The sequence below is a fragment of the Falco peregrinus genome, chromosome Z (genome assembly GCF_023634155.1).
Source record: "Falco peregrinus isolate bFalPer1 chromosome Z, bFalPer1.pri, whole genome shotgun sequence".
Classification (NCBI taxonomy): domain Eukaryota; kingdom Metazoa; phylum Chordata; class Aves; order Falconiformes; family Falconidae; genus Falco; species Falco peregrinus.
Genome location: NC_073739.1, coordinates 19,218,129 through 19,240,276, shown reverse-complemented (window position 1 = coordinate 19,240,276; position 22,148 = coordinate 19,218,129). Strand labels below are relative to the sequence as shown.

Below are 22,148 nucleotides of genomic sequence, written 5' to 3'. Positions count from 1 at the left end.
ATAGTACTCAGTGAGGCATAAACACATCCACTTCATACAGAGCTCAGCCTATCCACCCACCAAAGATCCTATTACGCCAACTCAACACACTGATTTTTAGATGGATGAAACATTTGAATTGTGCCATGATGGTAATCTACAAGTAATATACATACAAAAACATTCATACTCTGCTATATTTTTCCTCATTGACTTTAGATCTGCGAATGTCTAGGTCAGTCTGCTGGAGATACTGCCAATGGCCTAAAGGACAGAATTTCTTACTGCAGATGAATCATCATGGAGAACTCATCCTCATGTGAGCAGAAAAGGTATCTGCACCAACTGAAGTAGAACAAAAAACCACTGCAGGTATTGGTATATAATACTATTTCCTTTCGCCCTTTACCCTTTCAAAGATTACTATCTGAAAGAAAACACTGCAATGAGACTTAGCCTTTCTTCACACGGGTCTTCACTCATGCTAGAAGGAGACAATGTTACGTAAAGTCAACACTTTCCAAATGCTGCTCCGCCCCTAATGCTTGTGGAGGGTAATAGAAGATACAATTTCAGTGACATTAACCTCTGTCAGGGTATATTGCATTATTATTACAAAGTCTTATTAAAAAAAAAAAAAGTACATGAAACAATTGTAAAATGCTTATTTATCCAGCTTAAAATACTTTATTGTATCACTGCATTCTTCCATTTTACAAAGCATTTTAATTTACCAAGGTGACTCCTGAGTGATGAAGGACAGTTGTTTTTACAAGCAGCGCAGCCCAACAGGCTAACCAGAATACAAATAGCCCTTAGAAATGCGGTGCTTGTAGGGCGGTGGGAACAAGCCTTAGAAGAGAGAGCATTTAAGTATCTCTGTCCGAAGTTGCTCGAGTTTACCTTTACTCTCTTGCCTCTGCTCCTCCCACATTTTACTCGGTTTTATATTCTCTGATTATGAATGCACTTGTCAACATCTAAAAAGCTGTTATCTGTGATTATTGATGACAGCTGGAAAGTGTATTGAACTCCTCTGACATAAACTAATTAAGAACAATTCCAGTGACTGGAAAGCATAAAATTCAGCACAGACTTCTCCAAAGCCAATACTAATAGACAGAAAGCTTATATAACTTTCACCATCCATTATTACTGCTCTCGTGCTTTAATTAGAAGACACATAAATGACTGAAGGGGACATACGTCAGTGAACTGCAATTTACTTTTTGGAGGATGGACATAATTGCAAGCCAGCAGGAAGACTGTAATGATTGTAAAAAGAAGAAGAGAAAATAATACTGTGCCATGATTAAAAATCACACTAATTTACATGACCAGGTTTAGTGCTAACTCAATTATTACAGAAAGATAAAGAACTGAATTCTTACCTCCAACTGCCACAAAGTCTCATGTCCAGGCAGCACCTTATATATATATATATATATATATATATATACACACATAGAATTAATTAAAACCATATAAAGCACACATTGCAATAAACAGCAGACAATCTTGCTCTCTTGTACATTATAAATAGAGTATATGCACTGTCAAGAATTGCACTTGTATATTATAAAGCCTCCTTATTTGCTAGAGAATTTAGCGAGATCCCTAAAGAGCTATCTGAGATGTCTGGCAAACAAGTGGGGTTTTGCAGTCCAAGGTAATGGTGCTTACCTCTGGCATAGAAAAAACATTCAAAGAAGGTGTCCTTTGCCCATGGCAGGGGGGTTGGAACCAGATGATCTTTAAGATTCCCTCCAACCCAAACAATTCTACAAAGCAGCTACCCTGAAAAAAAAGGCATGTGGTGTGCTGCTGCTGCACTTCTCTAGGTCCTGTGTGAAAATGGATGTAACACTGTACTAGTACTGTTGCTGCTGGATGACAGAAAAGGTCTCCAAAAACGCCCCAAATGAAAGAGCTACAGGTCGGTTTGAAACATGAGCCCCCAAACCAGAATGACACCATTCCAGATGAAAGGAGCCAAGAATCATTCAGACTGCATCAACCACCTGCCAAATTGCCTAGCATTCCCTTGCATGGATTCAGACACTTGGTTTTATCACTTGTTTCTGAGAATACCACTCTTAAAAGCTAGCAACCATAAATAGAAGGCTTTCACATACTATGGAGAAACCAAAACCTCCGAATCACTTCAGTCACGTATTCAGCATAGCAAAACGACCTTACCTTCAACAGTAACAGGTTAAGTTACTAGTTTGCGTGAGCTAACCAGAACACTCTGAAGGTAAATACACTGGTGCAGAGATGAAACCAACATGCCAAAATCATTAATAATGACTATTCAGGCCACAAAGCAGATGAAGAAATTCAACATCTGAATTACGCTCCTAGAAAATGAGTCTACCACAATACTGAGAGGTGAGCTCAATTAGCCTTGCGAAGGAGAGCAAAGGGAAGAGCCTTTTGCAGTAAAGTAGGGAGGACGTTCCGTTCCACCCAAGGTTAACAGCTGTGACCAAGTCACGGCACAGAAAAAAGCTGAAGTCAGGCTAAAGTGTAGGATGTATACACTAAACACCAGTGTAACTTTGGGGTGTACCTTCTGTGTTTTTAATTAAGGCCAGTACTGGGGATACAACTGAAGCACGTGGATTTTGTGTCCAACTGAAACTATGCTGGATAGAAATCATCACATGAGTACCTATAATTGATACGGTTCTTTTGTCCTCAACCCACACATTTAGTAAACTGATGTTCTTCAGTAGAATGAATTCCAACCTGTTAAAATGCAACAGATTTCAACAGTAACAACTTCGCTTGCCAAAAAATTCTGCTTCCCACTTCCAAAGCAGAGGGAAAAAAAAGTGTATTAGCAGTCTGATCCCTCCTCATAGATCAGTGCTTGAACGTTTTAGACAACCTATGCAGCTGTGAAAAAAAAAATAAAAATAATCTGTTGCAAATTTTCAAGACCATGTGACCTACAGTAAATACTGTATTCTTAAATGGATATATTGATAATTCTTTCCTAGACTCGAAGTTAGTTCCTCACAGTTCATTTTTCTTAATACACATATTTTTATGGCACTATATACAGATTTATAGAGAGGAAAGATACATGTAGAAAATTTTTTTTTTTTGGTGTAGTATGTGCATGCATAAACATTAAAAGGTGCAATCAATCTGCCTTTCTCATACAATTTCTTAGGAGAAAGTAACAGAAGACACCTTTACCTACTTGTCATAAAGCTGCATGGTAAATAGAAGCTGGGCAGTACAGGCAATGATTATGTTGTACTGATAAACAGAAATGACTGCTGTGAAAAAGGTAAATGTTAAGTGGTTTAAGGTCATTTCCTCAATCATTTCCATTAGATGGTCTCTTTTAGGTGGTGAACATCACACTTGTTCCATTACCGCTCTATTCATGATCTAATTCATGTAAGATACTTGTTGACATACTTCAGTTTCATATTTCTCTGCCTGAATCAAAGCATAACTGATAGTACAGCTGTGAAGAGATACATTTGTGCAGAATTTGACTTAGTATTACAAAATGTAGAATTTCTCCTCAAACTGTCAAAACTCATCTGTAGCCCCAAAACGCTCTTTAATCACTACAGTCTACTCACACAGTCAAGGCAGTAATGCACCTCCCAGTTTTGAGGAAAAAAAAAAAAAAGAAAGATAAAGAATTTCCATTCTCTAAGGTAAAGCAAAATGATTTTGTCATTCTGACCAAGGAGACAAGTCTTAGACGCCCTGAATTCTTCAAAAGGTATCAACATAAAACAAGTCTGAATGAGAGAAAAAGATACTGAGCACACAAAACATTGGTCACAGTGGTGAAATCAAATTTCCATGTGACAATCACTGGTATAAGGGCATACTTTCTTCAAGGAAACATACAGCCACAGCTTATTTCTGGCCATAGGTACAAAATGAGGAATTCACTCTTTCCCTCCTGACATGATGCTGCCCCTCATGAGAATGAATCTACATGAAGAACAATCTGGCTACAGTGACAGCCTTTGCTGCAGTGTTAATACCTCTCGGATTAAAAAGTTTCCCCTAAAGAATTAATGCTTATCACTTTCCATGTAATTTATAAAAGTAACATATAAAAATGACTGTCTAAATAAGGTGGGCAGTGCTGAAGTTCAAGATTTTTTTTCCTGTACAGAAAAAATACATAGTGACAAGATGCAAATGAAAAAAAGTGGCTTCCATCTTCCAGTTGTTTTAATGGGATCATGACAAATTAAGACAAAAAATAATGGTAATTTTAATAATAAACCAGCTAGATTCATAGAAATTAGACAGCCTACCTAATGCAACATAAATGAAGACTGACAGACATAGAAGGAGATATCTAAGAGGTGTATTGGTTTAATTTTCATCAGAATTAATATAGAAATATATGCATCTTTGTAAGAACTACATACATTTTATTTAAAGACATGCAATGAGAAAAGTATGATTCCCTACCACTGCTGAGCAATAAAAAAGGGCCAATATTAACAATTATGTTCATTTCATTACTTTCTGTCTACAGCAATTAAAACAGCTTGTATATTAGCAGTATAATGAATCAGTACATGATATTAAGTAGCCTGCAAATGCTTCAATCATTGGTTCTGAACTAAGTTTGTGTCTTCTGAAGTTCTTCACTGCTGTAGTAGATGATCAAGCGGTTCAGAGCTTGGCATAATCTTTCAGGATCATTTCTAATTTCTGGCTCAACATGATGTTCCCCTTCACTTTCAGCTTACCAGAAAAGAATGCCTACAAAAAGCAGAGGAGGGGGAGAAAAAAAATATTCAACTGTCCGCCCACAATTCAAAAAGCTGCTAGAACCAAACAATAAGCCAAAGGTAAGTGTGGTTGTTTAGTGCTCCAGAGAAAGCACTTCAATGCACAATGAATATTGGTGATTAGTTATTAACAAAACATCATCCAAGTTAAATTTTAATAGCATCCAGAATCACAGTTTTCTGTCTAGAGTGCAGGCAAAGGCCAAGTCTATCACTCAGGAAAAAAAACTAAACACAAACCAGCTATAGTCTCTTGGTGTAAGACAAACTTCTCCACAGCAGCTCATGGAAATACCTCACCAGGGCACAAAAATAAAGCCTGCAGTCCCCCACTCCCTATATATCTATACATCTTCATATGAAATGAGAAAATGGAATGAGAAGGCCATTTAATGAAAATTAAAGGCCTAATGAAAAGGTCAGCTACTCAAATTCAGAACAAATCCAAACAGGAACTTGCACAATGTATGTACATGCACATTCCCAAGAAATGCACTGGTTTTATATATAGCATATTGCAACAAATAGGAACTAAACAAGATTTTGATGTGTTTGCAGAATCATAGATCAACCAGTATTTTCACTGAAATGCTGGTATATTACATTTTTATTGTCCCTACTTCAAAGAGCTGTATAGGCTGTTTCAATCTAGTTTTTCTACCATTTTTTTAAAACTACTTCTGCTTCGCTGTGGCTTTGCAATTAGAAAGCTGTTTGAAAGTTCGGAAACAGCACGCTTTTGCATAGTTCCATTAACTTGAAATACATTCAAATAAGAAAAGAGAGCCAGCAGAAAAGAATTTGAATAGATGTTTTGAGCTTCTTTAGATGAAAAACTTCACAGAAACTCAAATACTAATGCCTGAGAACAGATAATGTTCCTGAATTGCAACCACTATTCTTTAGCATTCTGAAGATTACACATCAATATCTTGTTTGTTTATGCTTTACGCCTGCTATATATAGAGGGTCACAAAGGATTTTACTCATGTGGTATACAGAACTTATAATACACATGTGCCATCCTTGCTAGTCTCCAAATTTACAATCAAAGTCTCCAACAATAACTGCTTGGGATCAAAGAAAAGGAACTATTTCATGTAGGATGACCTTAATTAAAGTTTTAATTTGTTCAGTCTTTAATTTATAAGCTCACATATTAAATTTATGACAGTTTAATTTACTTTTACACAAGGAATTTTCATTAGTAAAATTAGTAGTTTTAAACAGTTGATTAGTCCAAGAAGCTAAAAGTGCAGACCTAGATTACACACCTTTTTAAAGAAATCTACCCAGTGTGGTGAATTTTGACCAGTTTCAATGGATCTACATGCACGCACTGAGATTTCTCTTTGCTGCAGCAGTAGCAGTAAATCAGAATACTGCAACAAATACCAACTTTCTGCAACATGACCAATCAAAACAACCTGAATGATCAAATTGTCAAACCCTAACCTTACAAATCATGTATTGTGAATGTCAGGAAACAAATAACCAATTTTCTACTGCTGGGCTCCATGTCATTGAGGTATCTTTGTCTCAAGATGATAAAGATGGCATAAATTCCTCATCACGTCTTCTGACTAGTTCAGTGTAACGTAATGATGCAGTTATACCTCATCTGACTCTGGTTTGCACTGTGAAGACATCCAGTGTTGCAGATTTCAGAATGCAGTCATTAACCAGAGCTTGACTTCAGGCACATAATATGTCCCCATGCAAATGAGTATGTGTGTGACGCACAGGTTTTACCTTTTGGGGGTTGGTCTTTTGTTGTATTACATCCATGAAATCCTCATCCGAGAGAGTGAAGGTGGTATCAGCAGAACTTCTTGCAGGTCCTTGATACACTGCTCCAGAGCCATTTTTTAAGTCAATTGCTGAGAATAAGTGGCAAAGATAGTTTTATTTAAAAAATAAAGATAAAACTTTCAGTCTGAAGAACACTGCTCTCCTTATCTATTATTATAAAGCATCCAATCTAAATATAAATCTTGTTTAACAGCCACTTAGAAAATGAAAGGGTTTTAATTCTTCTTTAATGAAAGATAATAATTGAGATTATGATAGAAAGAATTCTTTTTCTACTAAAGGGGGGGGGGTTTACAGCAAGGATTACCATCTGAAAATTCTTGCATAGATAGCAGAAACCATTTCTAAACAACACTTAAGATGCACAAGGTATTAATTAGTGCAATTCCTGCAGAAATGTTAAAGTTGGTGATAAAGCTCTAACATTTTAAACCAGCATCCTATATTCAAAGAAGGCAAAGGCGGTGGTGTTCAAATATGCTGCTGCATTTTCCCTGTTCTGCTTCTTGCAAAGAGCATTTAAAGCCTTGCCCAAAATGTCTTTCTCTTCTGAAATGCCAAAAATTCCTTACAGTGTCTGAAGCTTCAGAGTGTTCTTTTCCCACACCAAACGACCTGCCAAAACAATCTATTACAAGGCTAACACTACCACATATTGCATCATTTGTTTAGAAGAATATTACAGGAATGTTTTGGCAGGATGTGCTCTGCCAAATCATTCTCAGATTTTGCAAATTCCCAGTCTTTCCCTTTACACCTTTTAATCTTGGCCCGCCCCCGCCCCCCGTTTTTTAAGCACAAAATAAAATCATTATTCAAGTGGATGTTCCCATATGAACATGACATTTCCATAAGGACATGACATCTCTAATCACAGAATCATGGCTGCCTAGCCAATACTAGTAACGCCAGTTGGTTTCTCTTAGCTGACAACTTTTAACAAACTGGCCTAACTATGGAGACATTATTTCTCCATAAACTATCTCATGTGTATTTTTTTTCCAAATAATTTTTCTGAAAGAGTAAGGTGAACTATAGACTGGGAGTAGCTATTGTCTGTTTGAGTTAAGTCTTTGATTTTCTGAAATCTGATCTAAGTAATATTTACCCAGTTACAACAAAACTAGAAGGGGAAGTAAGTGTACAATGATGCTTAGTGAGAAGTGACATACTGCATTATAATTACCCACTTCATTTAAGGTAAATTGTAATTTCAGGGACAGGTTTAATGGACAACACTAACTTGATGCAAAAAGAGGAGAAGAAAGAAAATAAATTACTGAGCACCAGATGAACAATCTATACCTCCTATGTTTGTGGGTAGGAGCTGGGCAACACTTTTTTTTGATTTGAAAGAGAAACTGCATAGTCCAGAATTGTAACAAAGCCTTTAAACATTGCTCCTGTTGGTTATGCAGGCACAGACTATTATTTTTTTAAAAAAATAATTATCATTGAATCATAAAATGCAAGCTTCACAGTGGATACCAGCTCCTCAGATTAAGTTAAACAAGTTTAACTATCAACATGCTTTTAAAATATACCTCTACTCAAATGCTGGCAATATTACGAACCATACCAATGCAGACAAACTGAGCTCCCTTTGAGCCAAATAGCTCTGGTCAGCAGCAAGCCCCACATATAAATTCACAAACCACACACACGGTTTTCAGGGAAGCTTACAATTCTTAATTATGTATTTTTAATTACTTCTGGACTTTAGAAATCAAAAGAGCATGAATCCATTCCTGTGCTTCATTTTTCATGCATTCATTTTCTTGGCTGTTGCCACCTCTCCCAAACTGTTCCAGAAGAGGACCCACATGCTCAAAGCCTGACATAACATCTCCCAAGACACAACAGACCCTCTTCTTCCTCTCACTAAGCACTGGCTGGAAAAGCAGTTTTGATATAGCTCATTGATAATACCCATTCATCAGCCTCCGCACTGTAATGCTTAGACAACAAAAAGTTAAAATTAAAAAGGTTTAGTGACTCGGGCAAGTTCTAACAACTGCTGTATTTTACTCTGGATACAGTCCACACAACATTGTTACAATCCCTGCTCTCCATTTCCTATCCAAGTCTCAAAGGTATCAGTTATCAATCCATGTCTTAATTAAATTTAAGCTCTCAAAGCACAAATATGCTTGTAAACCTTGCATAATCATGGTTCCATGGGCAAAACTAATCTCAAAACTTGTTAGAAATTTTATTAAAAAACAAGACCAACCTAATAGTATGTCCTTTTCCCCAAAATATTAATATATCCTTTCCATTTCCTCTTTATTCTTTTTAAAGAACATTAAGATTTTTGCTGAGGAAGAAAAAAGAAAAAGAAAGAACAGAGCAGCCACAAAAGAGATGAGCTCTGTAACAACATATACTGTCTTTTTCACAAAAACACGAAGGACCTTCTACTGTTACTCAACCCACCCCCTTTTTTTTTAAGCTTTATCATAAACGAGTTATGACATCTCCAATGCAAGCAGTCAAAAAAAGACCAAAAAAAAGGCACCCAAACCCTCAAAGGAAATAGCAGGAAGAAATGAAGTCATGAAACTTGATATGTAAGCCCTAGCGGGTGAATTCAGGTGAATCACACTGGAGAAAGTGTGATCCAAAATACACCATATGTTGGTATTTTTAAGAGGGAAAGGAACTCCCCTCCTCGTAGAGAATGGAAAACTAGCCCAAAAATTTGCTCATTCATTTTTTGTGTGGGGCTGAAATGCAGGGTGTGTGTGGGGGGATGAGAATTAGAACCATACGTGATCAGTTTTCTCACCTCCTGATGTACACCTAGCCTAGACTATTCAGATGACTACAGAGACTGAACTACAGCACTGGCACACAGACACATGGATGTAAACTAGCAATGAAAGAAATGAGCTGAATACCGGAACAGATTCCAACCGTAAGAGCAGAAAAATTCTAGCTTTCCAAGATGGCCAGACAGGGTGCCTTCTTGTAAAATACAACTTCATGAGAGAAGGCTATATAAAACAGCTGCCTGCTGTAGCAGGAAATGGTCTTGATGCAAGTGACCTGCATGTGACTTCTACACATCTCCTGGATACTGTCTCCATGGTCATAGCTACAGTCTCAACCCTGCAGGCTGCATGCTGCACTACAATTGCAGCATCCAGCTTGATAATGACATCGTACTGGTGTAGCTATGTCAGTGCTCAGGTGGCTGGTGTCCTGGGCAGCTGGCCAGGCAACTACCTCCTGCACTGCTATTGCAGCTCCACTGCTAGCAGTAAGAGATGAGTAGTCTGAAGGTGTCTCCAGTGTTCTTTGCTCCTGCAAACATGCAGCCTTCCATAGTTGCTACAGATAAAGAGCTCTTCTCCTAGCCATCCACATGGCTGATCCACTCCATACAAAAACAGAACTCTGAAACACAGGCATAGTACTCCTCAATACTGCGCGTAGCGACATAAACTAAAAGCTGAAGTCCCTTTTAAATAAAATCAATGTAAAATTATAGTACTACACACCTGGCAGAAAAGCAGAATCAAACAGTTTCAGTGAATGAAACAGCAGTTATCATTCTTTTTTTTTTTTTACTTGTATATGTGTTACATTGCAGTAACTAAATTTCTATGAATAATTATCATCCATAACATGCTGTTGTCAGAGACGTTAACAGAAAGGTCAAAAATACTATAAATATATATATATAGGCTAAACCACTAGACACTGACATTCTATAGCAGGTAGCCAAATAGCCTAAAAAACTAAGATTTGGGTCTCAGGTTTTGCTTTACCTTCGAAGAATGCCTTACCATTTCTAGGACAGAAATACTAAGGGGTCAGACTATTCTTTGTTTGTTTTGGTTTAGTTTTTATTCTGCTTTACAGAGGGTACGTAACTGCAATACAGGACTCAACCTCAATGCAAACAGAACAAAGTGTCACCCACTTTTCATTGCCTGAAGTCATACTGTATCATAAATTATTAAGCGGTTTCTCTGTAATTCGTCAGATATTCACAATCAACTGCATATAACAATTTTTCCCCAGTTCTCCTAACAAAGTTTTATTCTGAGAACTGGAAAGGAAGACAAGTGTATTCTGCCATCAGCAGTGTCTTCAAAAGCATGATGAAAAGCAACAGATGGGTAAACTCTTTTGAGTACTGCTCTAGAGAGCCATTAACCATCAGCTAACAAATATCAATGGTCATGTCTTTTTCTATGGAAAGAGAAGCCAAAATAAAGTAAACACACACCCCCAAAAAAACCCCAACATATTTTATAACCATTGAAAACAAAGGCAAAAATTGTTGTACAGTAATAAATATTTAGGAGAGAGCAATGCATGCTTTAGGTAGTGAAGCCAACTGGAGAAGTCAAAGGTGGGGGGGGGGTGTGTGTCTCAATTAGGAATTTTATTAAAAAATAAGAAAAGATACCTCCAGTACTGCTAAGCTTATTCCTTGGGGTTTGATACTGCCAAAATCTGTATTGCTTTACCTTCTTAAGGCAATTTTCAGCATCCTCTTAAATTAGAACAGCTTGCTTCTATAAAGAAATACCACTAATTAAGACCAGTTGACAGTGGCTGCAGTTGAATGTTGTTCAGACAGTGAATGAGCTCTCCAGAATTTCCTATACTGAGTGCAAGATCAATGGTTCTGTATCTCCCCATGGCTTCACACTATCCAGAGAGAACTACTTAAAAGTAGTTCTAACGAAGTTTGCTAATTAAACAGACTAGCATTACCGGTACTAGTGCTACCAACAAGAAGCGTCTCTGTAACAATAAAAACTAGTTTCCATTCAGAAATCCCACTTCATTGAAAGTAATAAACAAAAATTTGGCTTACTGCAGAGAATAGAGATCAAAAGGTTACAGTTGCAATTAAAACAAAACACTGAGTATAAATATAAATTTAGAAAAACCCTTTTGGTTCCTGAAAGTTTGGAAAATACTAGAACAACTGTGTACATGAGAACAAATTTCAGAGCAGTCCTTAATACTGCTGCTTTCTCTCATCTGCTTCCCTCCCAGATCTCAAAAGGCTCAAGGACATTAGCAGAAGATGCTGGAGCTACAATCATTGAGTAAGACAGCAATGAGCTGCAGGGCCCAGATTGTTTCTAGTGCTGCCAATTGCTGCAGCTTTCACAACAGCACAAAGCTGCGCAAAAGTGACAAGTCAAAAAAATAAGAGACAGGCCAGCACAACTACATAACAAATTTCATAAGGGAAAGAGGCTTAGCAGGTAGCCCAAGAGAACTATAAATACTGCCTGTAAAGGCCCGGGATGCCCTTTGAAAATGAGGTCTAAAAATAAGATAAATAATAGAACAATTAGATTATGCTGGGGGATTTTTTGATGCTATCTCCTCACATTTCAGGTGTTTCAGAGATAATATGTCAAGAATTTTGACCATACATTGAAGGAGTATGTAGTATTTCTTCACAGGAACTGTCTTCTAAATTAATTTCAATGTAATACTGTGTTCTTTGCTTTATTTTAACTATGCATGTTATGGGATCTAGCTCTCAAAACAGCAACTTTACTTTTAGAAAAGAGAGAAAGATAATTAAAAAATTTTATAATCTAATTTAGCATAACACCTAAGAAACATTTAGAATTATTGTACACAGAAGATCAACTAATAATCAGAGGACCATATTTATATGTAGTATAAAGAAGTGCAGTTCTACCAACAGAGTTTACTAATACTAAAATCTGAAGTAGGTTTGAAACCACTCAGAATAGTGACACATAATTAAATTCAAGCTACAGCAAAGGTTACATCTCACAATCATCTTCAGTTTTTAAAGTAAAAAAACTGTCAAAGGCTAGAATTTTTATTTATGTACAGAAGCTTACAAACCATTAATAACAGAAAAAGTCAAGCACTTGAGTCAGTAGATGGCATTGTCAATGTTACATATTCTCAATTGGCTGTCATTGTTTGTGTGCATTACAAAAGTCTTGGTGATGACCATACAAAAATCTGTCAGAAATCTCTTAGTTTATCGACAATACCTTAACTGTAAGAAAGCTGTCTTCCTCTGAATGCAAAGCCACAAACTACTCTCTTCTTCCACATTCACCATGCAAAATAAATTATGCTAGCATCTGGTAGAAAAGACAGCACATAATGATGCTTTTGAATACTGAATAATAATGTATGCAAACAAGAAAAAAAAAAAAAGCTGACAATTGCTCACAAATCTTGAATGCTTGCCTCTGGAAGGTTTTTTTTTGCCTTGTGCTTATTTGGGTTTGTTTTTTAATGACCAGAATAGTGTTTAAAAAAATCCCCAAAACAAAAATTCCATCATGCAGATAGCGATACCTTGTCATTAGAAATATATCATTATAGTTAATTGACAGCAATGGTATTATGCTATTAATCCACATAAGGACAAATTGTCAGAGATGACACTACAGTTGTCACAACTGCTAACACTGCCAGTGAGTTTATATAACTATTTAAATGTTTTAAATTAGTTTAATATTTCAATTATAATAAACAATTATTTTTAATTTATTTTATTTTAATATTAACCAACTCCTACTTTATTCATCTTTTAATGGCTTGAAATTTCAAAGACATACAAAAATATGCAGAAAACCATCAGATGACACCGGAAGTTCTTTGAAAAAGTGATATACAAAGGCAGTACTTGCCTACCAACATTCCTGAGGAGAAAAGTAAGCACGACTTTCTACAGGCACCCTTCTTTTCACCCAGATACTTACATCCAGTCTTACACGTTTACTACACCATAAAGACTACAGTAACGCTAGCCACTGTTTTGACACCTAAACTTGAAGGAACTCACCACACTATATAAAGATTTGCAGTTATCTTTTACAAGATTTTGGAAATGTTTAATTTAAGCTCCTAGTAGTAAGATGTTTAAACTCCACCACCCTCCACCCCACAGGGAGCTTTTTAAGTAGTTCCAAATTCGTATAAAAGTAAAGATATTGTTCACTGCAACAGAAGCAGAGCAAACAAGACAAACAGAAGTTCTATCTATTTATTCTTTATTATATATAGATTATTAATATATAAGAAAATTATTAATATAAATTATATATATATAATATATATTATCTATTATCTTTAGCTAGGGAAATAAGCAGTGGAAGAAGGCACCACTTTCCTGGAACTGCTTCAGCAGAAAACAAGAGAGGACAAGCTTTGACTGAAAACCAGAAAAAGCTGACTCTTGATTTACTCAAAGCAGGGGTACTCTCTCACTCTGGATACAATAGTAAAAACATCCACCTGTTTCCCCACTAATGAAACCTGGTCTCAGGAGGCATGTAAGGCCACTGCTCTAGCCTAAATCTTTAAGTGTGCCTGTTTTGTGTTCAGCAGTTTGCACCTTAAGGTCTTTCTAAATGAGAAATCCTATTCATGTCTTGAACACTCCTCATCAGATTTTTCTTCCATTGATTTATCCTGCCATTCTTTGACCATATGTAATACTGAGTTTGGTTGACAAACAAAGCTGTTCCAAAATCAAAAACAGTGATAAATTATCTCGAAGACAGTTTTCTGCTTGTTATTATAAACGTGACCATCACTTATATGACGTTTAGCTATACATGAAACAATAGACATGACTGAGGTAATGTGCAGAGTGATTCTCTTAACAAACACAAGTATCCACTTCAAGTGTTCTGGAGTTTTAGCACTCCTAATGTATCTTCTAAAAATGTAAGCAGGAACACATGAAAGACTTCATGAGCCTTTTGTCCAGGTTGTAAGAATGCCCATCATTCAAATGACTGAGTGCAAAAGTGAAAACTGCAGACGGTAAGAATGATCAGGAGTGAGTTTTAAGACAGATTTGAGTTGAATTACGCAGTATTTACCACCCCTCCCATTTTGATGTATAGATACTCAGCCTGCATAATTTATACAGGTGTATACAACATATTGATTAACTGCTATCCAAATGAAAACCACCCATTATCCCTCAAAATTAGCTTAAAAGGTAGTACATGTAGAACAGAACTATCTTGATCAATCTATGTACGATATTTTTCTTGAAATGTAACAGCAGCCTGCCAGACCGCTACTCGGAATCTCTGCTGGTTAACATTAGGAAAAGAGAAAGTGAAATCACAGGTTTCTAAATCTCTCTGTAAAAGTATGAGCAGTTTCTTAACCACAATAACCATTTATGGAGAACAGCCATTGCAAAGACAAAAAAAGTCACAGTGTGTGGGACAAAGCACAATGCAGACCTGATCGGACCTATCAGCATGTCAGTCTCTCTCCCCAGCCTGTCAAAGGGCAGCCTACTTCATCTGTATCTCCACCACAACTGTTCTGACTGGATCCAACCATTAAGATCAATTAAAATGAAGCAGTCTACGTGACAGACTTGACCCCAAGACTTGCATTTCTCCAGAAAAATGCAAATGGAAGTTACAACCTGCCTATGGTTTATTCCTTTAGAAAAACTTTACATTCTACTAATAGACACAATGATTTAGGACACCCCAGCAAAAAAAACCCACCCTAAATAATTCCAAAAAACTGTATCTAATTACTAAAATTAGACCGCTTTTTGTAAAAACACATGTCCTTAGAAACTTAGCACAAAAGAATTTAAGAGGACAGGTTTCCTGAGTAAGCAGTTTTGCCCCCATCAGACAAATGCACATATCTGTATAATCCACTTTACCAGGAAACGATTCCTCTCTGACCCATTGCTATTACAAGCTTTAGCCTCTCTTCATTAACCCAGTCCCATGCTTAAACGAAGGGGTAAGCATCATTATACCTTCATTAAACCTTGACCTCAGCAAATTTGAATGGAAACAGATAGGTCTATATTTTCACTGAAATTACAAGAACAATAGAGTAGAAATAAACACTTGGTTTAGATCAATTAGTGTGTACATCACCAGCAGATTAATTACTGTAACACAGAGCTCCTAGTAGGTTAATTTAGCCTGCCTTTCTAAGTGCAGTGGTGATCCATTCCGGAAATGTAAACAGAAATGCACTGAAGATCTTTCCAGAGGATGGTTTGCCTATGCATATATCTAGATAGGCAAGTTACAGAACTACATTCCTAGAACGGTCAGTAAATGTCATTACAAACACTATCTGACCTCCTTGTCACTTTTGCATTCATATTTTTAGGTCCCAGTGATGCTTATGCTTATGCTTACTTTCAAGGTACTAGTTTAATTAATTTAAAAACAGAAGTATAATTAATCACACCTCATTAAAAAATGCATCAGGGTATAATGTAAAAGCTACAACTTACTCCACTGCATTGCTGTTCTTCCATCTTTAGTGATGTCCCATTGGAATATGGCATTTACTTTCTTTACCAATTCATTTCCAATCTCTTTTACACGACGACCAATTTCTTCAAACACAAGGTCACTCTGCAGCCCTGAAGTCTTGAAAAAGGAAGTATAAGAATTTAAAATTGGAACTCCATTTAAAAAGTTCTAAATATGTCTGTTAGTTCAAGCATTGTGTCCAGGAGAGTCTCTACTCCAGAATTATTAAATGCAATTGAGATTTCTTCCACCACAAATAATCACCTCTAGCAACTGTCAGCATTAAAGAGTACATTCAAGCAGAAAATGCTTCGTGGACTCTTCCTTAGGAATTATTTAAAATGCTGCTTGTGCAGTTTTTGTCATTTATCACTACAATTTCAGATATGTTTTACAATTAGGGACTTAAGGGCTTCTAAACTGCCCTTTATTCCCCTTGGAGGATAACCACTGGCCCTTTCCCCATGGTGAACAGCATATTAGTTTTTCGAACACAAAAATGTTTTCACAAGTACATTACTTAAACTTAACATGGAAGAGATTCAAAACATACTGCACTATGAACACAGTCAGACCTCCAGTGTAGACACACAATGTGTTTATCATGTAAGTGCGGGACTAGCTACATTTACATTTTCGACTTATCCAAACAAGCCTTATTTTACAAATCTTTCATTTTTTCCTTTAACAAGTATTTGTACTGGTTAAAATGCTACACTTTAAGAAGATGTTCCGTGACATTTTTCATCTAACTGGACTTGGAGCAAAGAAGCTCTCATAGCTTTAGCTGTTCTGCTGTACCTACCTGCTCACCAAAATGCAATACTCCTTACGCTGCTGTCTTGCCACCTCTTCGGTTAAGCCTAACATTCTCCATTATATAACAGAGTTCCTGATGACATCTGAATTTGCCAATCTTCACTCATTCAAGCTACTTTCCCCTGGTGGATATCTGCCTCTGTCAGCAAACTTCTGCCAAAGCACTTTAATTTACCAGAGTAAGCCTAAGGAAAAGTAACTGCTTTGCCCATATTAACTAAAAAATCAAAAAACTCTGTAATTATTTCACTGAAAAGTTCTAATGCTTGTATGTTTGAACTTCAAATGCAGACCTGGCAACAGTGCAGAATATCAGAGGACTAAACACTACCAGCAAAAAGAAACGAATTCCAGGAATATATCACAAGCTTAATATGAATATAACTATCTCAATACTTAATAAACTTTGAATGAACTTATGAAACTTAATGAAACATTGAAATTTCATCCCTTGCAGGCAGGAATCAATGGGGAAAAAAGATATAGTTTATTAAGGCAATGCACTGGTGCACCTGTTTCTTTTGGATGACATTAAGAACCCCAGACATCCTCAGCACTGCATGTACAGTTCTATCTTTTGTGGCAAGTCCAGTACCCAAGGCTTAATGCATACATGCATAGGATTTTTTAAAATATGTAAAGTACATATTGCGTGTTAGGCCTAATGACATGCACAAATAGCCATGAAAGCATTCTTTCAAAATGACTCAATGAAAAAACTGTTTTCTATAAGTACACTATCTCATTTTCCTTTTTTCTATTCTAATGCCTTCCTGCCACCTTCCCCATGTCTCTCTGAAAAATCTAAGAAAGGTCACACAATTTTACAACTTACACTGAGTTTGATCTTTTACACCCACAAAATAAAAACAAAATGTTCGTCTTAGAAGTACAGCCCCAAATTATAGCAACTAATTTCAATCTTAAGTTATGCAAGTGCTCAAAACTTGTGGCCCTCACTGGTGCATGCCTCGCTTTTTTAGTAATATATAGCATGATGTTTATCCTGACAGTTCGACTGGCAGCAAGCACATAGAATTTCATCAGCCTTCCTGTGCATCTTAAAATGTCTGTATTTTTCCCCTCAAATAGATCCATGAACCTCTGTATCTTAAAAACAATGTGTTTACATCTCTGAATTCATACACTCATCTAAGTACTGCAAATTAGACTGGTCAGTGATCTAAGTATTTTTCCTGTGTTTTTCACAAAAACAAAGCCTAACTATGCTGCTTTGCAAGTTAAGACTTCTGCTGCTTCCCCTTACCTTCAGAGGCTCCCGAGCAGAAGGCTTATCCAAGGCTGGTACTATATCCACATAGCCCCCTGCAATAGCAATTTCTCCAGTCTCTTTGATCTGTGGTGAGGGAAAAAAAACACATTAAAGTAGTAACATACTTGCAAAAGTCACAACAGAAGGGCAACCAAGGAGTCCTCCTTACATTTTAAAATCAAAGATTAAAGAAAAAACACAAAAGTTCCAGAGTAAAAAAAAACCAAAACAACCACGCTATAAATGCATTGTAACCTTCAGGCAAGCTAGCATACTATGTTTTGCAAACAGCTTGTGGGAACATTACTTCGGGGGGGGAATTAGAGAAAACTGGGACCTAACAGAAGCGCAGTGTTACAGGAAGGTTTTTAGGGTAAACCATCACTTTCAGGATGGTTGGCGTGCACAGGACCTACTTTACCACAGCTCCCTAAGCAACACACCCTGCCATCCCAGCACCTGCTGATAGGAGTAACGGAGGGTGGAGCCGAGTGGAGACCCCATGGCCAGTGGTACTCTGTGGTACTCCCTGCAGGAAGGGGGACCTGATGGCACCACACAGCTGACAAGCTGCACAGCAGTTCCCAAATGAAGAATCTATGAGATATTCACTGCTGAGCCAACCACTGTGGCAAAATTACTTTCCTCAGATGAAATAATCTCACTGTTACACTAACACACACCCCCATCGCAGAGTCACCTGCCTCCAAAGTACTACCACACCTCACTGGGCACGCGATACCAACAAGTAACAAAAACATGTATGACTGGAGTCACTCAAGCTCCCCCTCAATGCGGTCCTGGACTGAAGTAACTCCAAAAGGGTGGCTCTAAAGTTGTTACTTCTAATCAAGGGAGTCAGCCCCGGTAAGGATGAGAAACAAAGAGCAGATAATGAAAAGATCTGAGTTGTTGCAGATAGAAGACTTCAAGCAAGGAAACCTCTAGCTGTAAAAGGAGACAAGCTGATAAGGTGTTGCAGTCCACAGACATCAACCGAAAATTAGATGAAAGCAGAACAAAGCTAATTGTGGTAGTGAGAGATCGTGACCTCCGACTCAAATAGCCCCCCCCAAAAGAGGGAAAAAACCCCACTTGTGGAGCACGCGTAGTTAGTGAAGAACTTCAGCAGTGCTATCTGAGGATGCATACTAATTTGCATTAGAAGCGAGAAACTTGTAACCAATCCTGTGTATGATAATGAATATGCAATGTACTATGAAGCATTAAAAGTAAGCAAAGCTGGGGAGAAGTTAGGGAAGACTCCACCGTAACTTCTGGGATCAGCTGATGGGCTGAACTTGTCTCCTCCCCCATAGGAACGCCTACTGGGTAAGAACTTTATTGTATGACTAACTCATGCTAGCCATTGTTGGGTGTATTGTTTTAAGCTTGTTTTGCAGTCAGTGTATTATCATTGAGGATGTCTGAACCTTATTCTGTCACAAACTTGTGTTCTGTATAATAAAAACATTCAGCTGAAGTTCATTTTGTGTAAGTCTTTGGAGATCTGACTAGTTGATATAAGGGATTTCACTCAGTGACACTGTCAGTGTGGGTCCCTGAATAGGTCAGTCGATTCACCCTCCGATACAGTGGGCTCTCAAAACACAGGTAGTGGACAGACTGGTCAGGCACAGGGGTCTTGTCTTTCTTGGGAAACTGACAGGCTGATCAAACATAAAGGGCTCAAGGACCTCTTTTAACATGACACAGCTCCTTAAAGTAATTATTTGCTTCTTCATAAACTATACCAAAATATATGGCTGTTTTTCTGTTCACAAAATGGTTGAAAAATCTCAATTTATCTGAAAATTTACCTTCAGTGTTATAAGTTACTGTTAATGCTACCTCATAAATAGTTCTGAGAAAGGCAGTGTTCTAAAATGTTTTTCCTTGAGCCAGATACGCAGTTGTCAAGAGTTCATCTAGACAGTTTCATTACCTCCACATGCCTTACACTGCAACTTGAACTAGAAAAAAAAAATTAAGCATGTAAAACCAGAAAGCTTGGAAGAAGAAAGACAAAAACCACCTGGATATCCTTCTATCTTAATTTTTTTAAATAGTTAACTCGGAGAAGAAAATGGGTTTCCTTTAGCATTGAGTCTTTAAGGGATCTGACAAACCATTCTGACTTAGGGCAGCAAACAGAAGATGGCAAAATGACTCACCGACAATGCATACAGAGAGTTATATGATAAATAGCCAAAGTGAAGGAATATCCAGTATCACAGCCTAGCTTATTGCACAGGTAAAATTAATTCAGAAAGACTACATAATAACAATTACTCAAATCATGCCTAACAGCTTATCACCCACTGCTACTGCAGACAATGCTGAAAATGGACTTAAACCAGCACATCAAAGTTTGATTTAACCAGAGTTTACTACAAAGACGATGATACTTTGTTTCAGACTAATCCAATACGCACTAAGAAAAAGAATTCTGCATAATTTTTAATTGTTGAAACAAGATAGTTTTCTATAATCCTGTTAAACATTTTAATTTCTCTCTAAAATGTTACTCCACACTTATGGAAAAAAAACTGTAGCAAAATTCCCCCAAACTCTACACATTAGCAATTACTAAATCAAGCAAAATAAAAATTCCAACCTTTAAGCACAACAAAACATCCCACTCTATTTACAAATTCCAAAGGACTTGGAAGTACATAATAAATTCTGCTAATTTATACTCTACATGCAAACCCTCAAAAGTAAATAACCTGAAGTCTAGAAATTCTGTCAGGTCAGGGCGGTAGTACTTTTTAAATATAGCTACACCATCTCCAATACAGTTATCTCTAGAGCTCATCTGAGGCACCAAATTGTCTTGTTTCCTACTAGTAACCAGAGATGGAGAGTTTGTACATAGTAACCTTGATGTTGTTATTCAGAAATTCTATAGCTGCCAACACTCATCGTGTGTGCCAACAAGATTTACCTCCTTCAGTCAACTTTCATTCCACAAAGCTGTATTCCTGTGGAAAGTGCAATCCTACAACTTTAGGATGACTCTCCTCACTTGAATTTTCCTGTCCAGTCCTCCGCAGCTGCAACTATCCCTGCTGCTGTACTCACTAATCAACAGCAGGCCACTTTTTTACATAGACGGGGTTGCAAAACTTCGGCCAGCCAAAGGACTGTAAATTGCATCTGCATAAACCAACATATATTGACAAATACCTGTAGCAAATCACAGTTTAAGAAAGTGACAGTATCACAGGATGCTACAACAGAAGTGATAGGGATTTACTTTTCACCTCCACATGGAGTATTTTACTCTTAGTTTCCAGTAAGTATCCTACCAAGTGTAGGAGAAGATTACAGGATACCCACACAAAATGCTAACATGCCAAAGAAAACAGAATAATGCAAAAACTGAATTTATAACAGTGCAAACTGTTTTACTGTAGCTATTCTCCACAGATGCAGCTCAAATTTAACTCAGTTTAAGCTAAATCTGGGGAGGTTTACCTGCATAAACTAACTCTCAGGAGCTGACTTAAGATAAATAAATGTTAAAAAAGATGTATAAACAAGCTTATGACTCGCTGCAGAAAACAAGTACAAACTATGCTGACCTGGGAATGACTGGTTTTTGCTCTTCCACAGTGAACAAACACAAAATGCAATACAACGAAATGAGTTCTCATATTATTTAAGGAGTGTATTAAGTCCTATGCACATAATAGTATCTTTATCGGAATCTTAATGACACCATAAAATATGTAAGAATATTTCATTCTGTTCGCATATTTTTTTTTTTACAAAACCTTCTTCACTAGTGTGCTTGATGAGCCACTTCCCTTCATATACCCAGTCATTCAGCCAACACATCTTTCTCTAAAGCCCACAACAGTGAGTTCGTTCTGACCTTGGTCTGAAAATGGATTCTATTTCCTTCCTTCCACATGTCCGTCTGTAAAGTTTGCCCTGGATAGACTGGTTTTGCAAAGCGAACCTAAAATAAAAAAGTAAAAAAAAAAGAAGTGGGGGTGTGAACAGATCTGTGATATGTACATGCAAAACTTAAAAGCATAGGGTCTACTGAAACAAGAAAAAACAAAGAGAAAAAACGGTCACCTAGCAATGTAGAAAGCCTAAATATTTAAGTAAACACACTTGAGGCATTAAAATGCATGCAGCAATAAGTAGAAGCAATTGTGGGAGTAAAGATGGTGC

At 37.1% G+C, this 22,148-nt stretch overlaps 1 protein-coding gene across 1 annotated transcript in view; it reads right to left on the bottom strand.

Annotated features, from left to right (window-relative positions):
• Positions 1-4,317: 4,317 nt before the first annotated feature.
• HSD17B4 (hydroxysteroid 17-beta dehydrogenase 4) overlaps positions 4,318-22,148 on the bottom strand; it is a 67,994-nt gene continuing 50,163 nt past the window's right edge. Inside the window, exons 20-24 of the mRNA XM_055790440.1 lie at positions 21,841-21,927; positions 17,955-18,044; positions 15,847-15,985; positions 6,519-6,646; positions 4,318-4,737 (exon numbers count right to left, since the gene is read on the bottom strand). Coding sequence (XP_055646415.1) covers positions 4,648-4,737; positions 6,519-6,646; positions 15,847-15,985; positions 17,955-18,044; positions 21,841-21,927 — 534 coding nt within the window. The 3' untranslated portion in view covers positions 4,318-4,647. The remainder of the gene's footprint in view (positions 4,738-6,518; positions 6,647-15,846; positions 15,986-17,954; positions 18,045-21,840; positions 21,928-22,148) is intronic.